This window comes from Convolutriloba macropyga, unplaced genomic scaffold (genome assembly GCF_964194025.1).
Source record: "Convolutriloba macropyga unplaced genomic scaffold, txConMacr16.3 SCAFFOLD_3749, whole genome shotgun sequence".
Taxonomy (NCBI): Eukaryota; Metazoa; Xenacoelomorpha; order Acoela; family Convolutidae; genus Convolutriloba; species Convolutriloba macropyga.
In genome coordinates this window covers 1,474-4,905 of record NW_027449235.1, presented here as the reverse complement: position 1 = coordinate 4,905, position 3,432 = coordinate 1,474, and the positions used below count along the sequence as shown (strand labels likewise).

Sequence of the window (3,432 nt, the reverse complement as noted above, 5' to 3'; positions counted from 1 at the left end):
TGCGTATGTTGGTTATTACAGCAAAGGTAATTACAAGTTATAAATTGCAGTTGATTTTATTGCGCTTTTCTAATCATTCTTTGTTCTCGGTAAGTCCTATTGGATTTTTTAAAGGCTTCGATTATTACAGTTTATGGAATTATGTAGTATTGGCAATTGTTCCTTACTTTGGTTAAATTTTTTGAATATTTTCAGTTCAAAAATGAGTGACTTTGATTCTGATTTTGACAACATTATTTCAAGCATGTCCCAAGAAGAAGCTGCTCTTTTTGAGAAATTGGATAATCCGGTTAGTGTAGCGGAAATAGATTCTAGCTTTCCAAGCGGTGTAGAGATCACAAAGGAACGCAACATGCGCAGTTCAACTACGAATATTGCGGATAATCATGTTGAGAAGTACCTCGACGAAGATCCAGAAAATTTGTTTGTACAGTTTGTCTCTGACGTGAAAAACTACGGATTATTTGCAAAAACATCATTCCAAAAAGGAGATTTTGTTTTTTTCTATCGAGGAACTAGACTGACAAGGGAGCAGTATTTTGAGAAAATAAATGAGAAAGAAATTGCCAATGAATACATCTTCACAGATGACAAAAATGATCTGTACATTGACGCAACTGATGTTGCTCTGGAAACAACTGGGATAGCTCGATATGCAAATGATGATCATAGGAAACCAAACATGAAGGCAAAAAAGTACATTGCGGTCGATGGATCGAAACATGTTCAGTTTAGAGCGCTCAGAAATATCTCAGAAGATGAAGAACTGGTATATGATTATGGAGCAAAGAATTTGCCTTGGAGGAAAACGGTCGTGGGAAACGTTTGTTTGGTTCCCGATTCAGAAGGAAACGAAGCTTCCAAAGAAGTTGTGACAACGTTTGGTTCGACAACCTGTGAAGAAAATAAAAACGAATCCGAATTTTCACAAGAGTTTCAGTATCTGAAAATTCGCGATAGTGATGACGAGGACGCTCTCTCTGATCTTGACAAACAGCATAGAGGGAGATCCACGAACAAACGAAAAAATTTTAGACGATCAAGTTGTCGCCTCAAGACGAACGGAAAAGAGGAGTGTGTAATTTGTATGAAGCGGGTAAAAAAAATTTGGAAGCACCTAAAGGAGGTGCACAATTTAGAAAATGGATGTCGCAGTTTCCTGAACAGCTATTACCGAACCCGTAATGCCAAATCTGCGGTTTACGAGTGCAGTAGCTGCCTATTGAGAGTGGCCAATCATAGGTTACACACGAAAAAATTTCACGATTGCAAAGATAAACTAACAAAAATAAAAGAACCAAACTCTGTCAAATTTTTTCCAGCTATTGTGCAGAAAGATATCTGCACATCCAACTCGAAAGCTACAAAGGCGGCTCTAGATGCTATTCGCGAATACAAGGAGGACAAAACCGCTGACCTGAAGAATAATCAAAGCAGGCTCAATCAGCTGACAAATCGAAACATTTTGTCCTTGATTACCAAACTAGCTGGTTTCACTCATTCCTTTGCAAAACCCGACGGATTCAGAAAATTTCTGAACCATCAGTTACGAGAGTGTAGGCAATTGTATGCTTCGGTTATAACTCATGCTAGCTCAATATTGAATTTCATTAAATGGCTTGGTAAAAACAAGAAAAATTTTCGTATTAATCTGGAAGACTGGCACTTTGTTCTTAAGGAGTGGCGCGATAGTACCAGAAACGAGCGAAAACGAGAAGCAAAAACCAGAAAGATGAATCGATTCGAAAAAGTTCCTGAATTGAACGAAATAACGAAGATATTGAAGTCCTTTGAACAAACGTTGAGAGACCATCATGAGACATTGCCCTACAATGAGCAGTTAGCAATGACGTTGTTCGTAATAAACGCAGCAACAAACAACAGACCGGGGCCTTATCTGAACATGACGCGAGAAGAATTTGAAAAAGGTTTGTTTCGGGAGGTTGTTGTTGGTGTGCGTCACAAAACAAGTTACAAGTTCGACGTTGGTGTAAAAATCAAGGAGAAACATGAAGCATTTGTTTCAAACTTGCACGAAAAGTTTTTCAGCGGGTGTGGCCAACTTCCTCAATTGTGCTTTCCTAATAAGAGCGGTCATGTATATACCACTTTTTCGTCTGATTTGACAAAACTATGTCGTAAAAAATTTGGAACTGAATGCGACATCAATATAACAGTTGTGAGAAAAGCACTCGAAACCTTTTTCAATAGAAATCCAAATTTTCTTGGATCTGAGCTCCAAGAAATTCACATTGAGCAATCTGGACACGACGGGGATACAGCAAAACGACAGTACGTTGTGCCCAATAAAGTAGAGCAGTACGAAAAACTTCTAAAAAAGTACGAGTCTGTTTTGTATGGTGAGGCGGAATGTAACTCTGTTGAACATAATTGCTTCGAAAGTGTGGCAGCGGAAGGTGAAGTGGTAAAAGACGATGTTGAAGAAACAGGAACTGCAATTGCTCCAGGGCCCGAGGAAGCGGCCAATGAAGACGAAGGAGGAGTTGATTGTACAAGAAGCACTCGCAGCTCTCAGCGGAAAAGGCAACAAATTTCTGCTCGCTTCCAGAAGAATCATGAGCTTGATGAAGTTGAGACTGAAACTGAGATAGTTCCTTTTGATGAAAATGGTGAAGCTTTGGATGGGGAAGGTGATAACATTGATAGTGACGACAGCGAAACGGTAGAACGTGAATGTAACTCAGATGATAGTCTTTTGTCTGAAACAGCCCCAAAGAAGGTTCGAACTAATAAGTCGGCAATTATTACTCGAACTAATTCAAGATATGCACAAAAAGCTTTTCGTCGTGCACTTCAAACTTATCGTCAGGCCAGAACTCCTTGGAGCGAACCTGAAAAATTTTTGATTGATGAATTTCTGGACATCAAGGAGTTGCCAACCAAAACCGCCGTGAAAGATAAATCACGTGAGCTCACCCTAAAAAAGAAGATCAAGTTCACAGAAAGCCAAATCGAGCGATGCTACCAGAAGATAAACCATGCATTCAACAAATTTTACATTCAGAAGAAGTGAGATTGAACTCATTGAAAAGTTATTGGAAACCTTTACAAACTGAGAAAAACCTATTTTTCGTTGATATGATGAACCATTTCTAAATGTATTGCTTAGTACTGTTGCCTGCATTCAAAGAGAGAAGCAGGCGCTTTTGCTGGTTTCATTTAAAACAACCTGCTGCACTCAATGAGCGAGGTAGTAGTTGTAATTTTGAAAAAACTTGAAAACGTTTCTGCTGAATATTTAGGACACTGCAGACTTGAAAGAATACCAATAGTCCTTCCTACTATGCGCTTAGGACTCTGAAGACTATACTTAATGAGTAAGATAGTCATTTTATTTGCTTTTGTAGTTTTGTGTTTTGTATATTGTGATGCTTAGTAACTATTGTATAAGAAGCCCTGAATAATTTATTA

The 3,432-nt window shown here is 38.6% G+C and overlaps 1 protein-coding gene across 1 annotated transcript; it reads left to right on the top strand.

Moving 5' to 3' along the window:
* Positions 1–202: 202 nt before the first annotated feature.
* LOC142354885 (uncharacterized) lies at positions 203–3,034 on the top strand. The gene has a single exon (XM_075407224.1). The coding sequence runs from the start codon at positions 203–205 to the stop codon at positions 3,032–3,034; it is 2,832 nt and encodes a 943-aa protein (XP_075263339.1).
* Positions 3,035–3,432: the final 398 nt, after the last annotated feature.

What these genes read in the sequence shown, in the direction of transcription:
- LOC142354885 (XM_075407224.1), top strand. Translation starts at nt 203, where the DNA reads ATGAGTGACTTTGATTCTGATTTTGACAACATTATTTCAAGCATGTCC.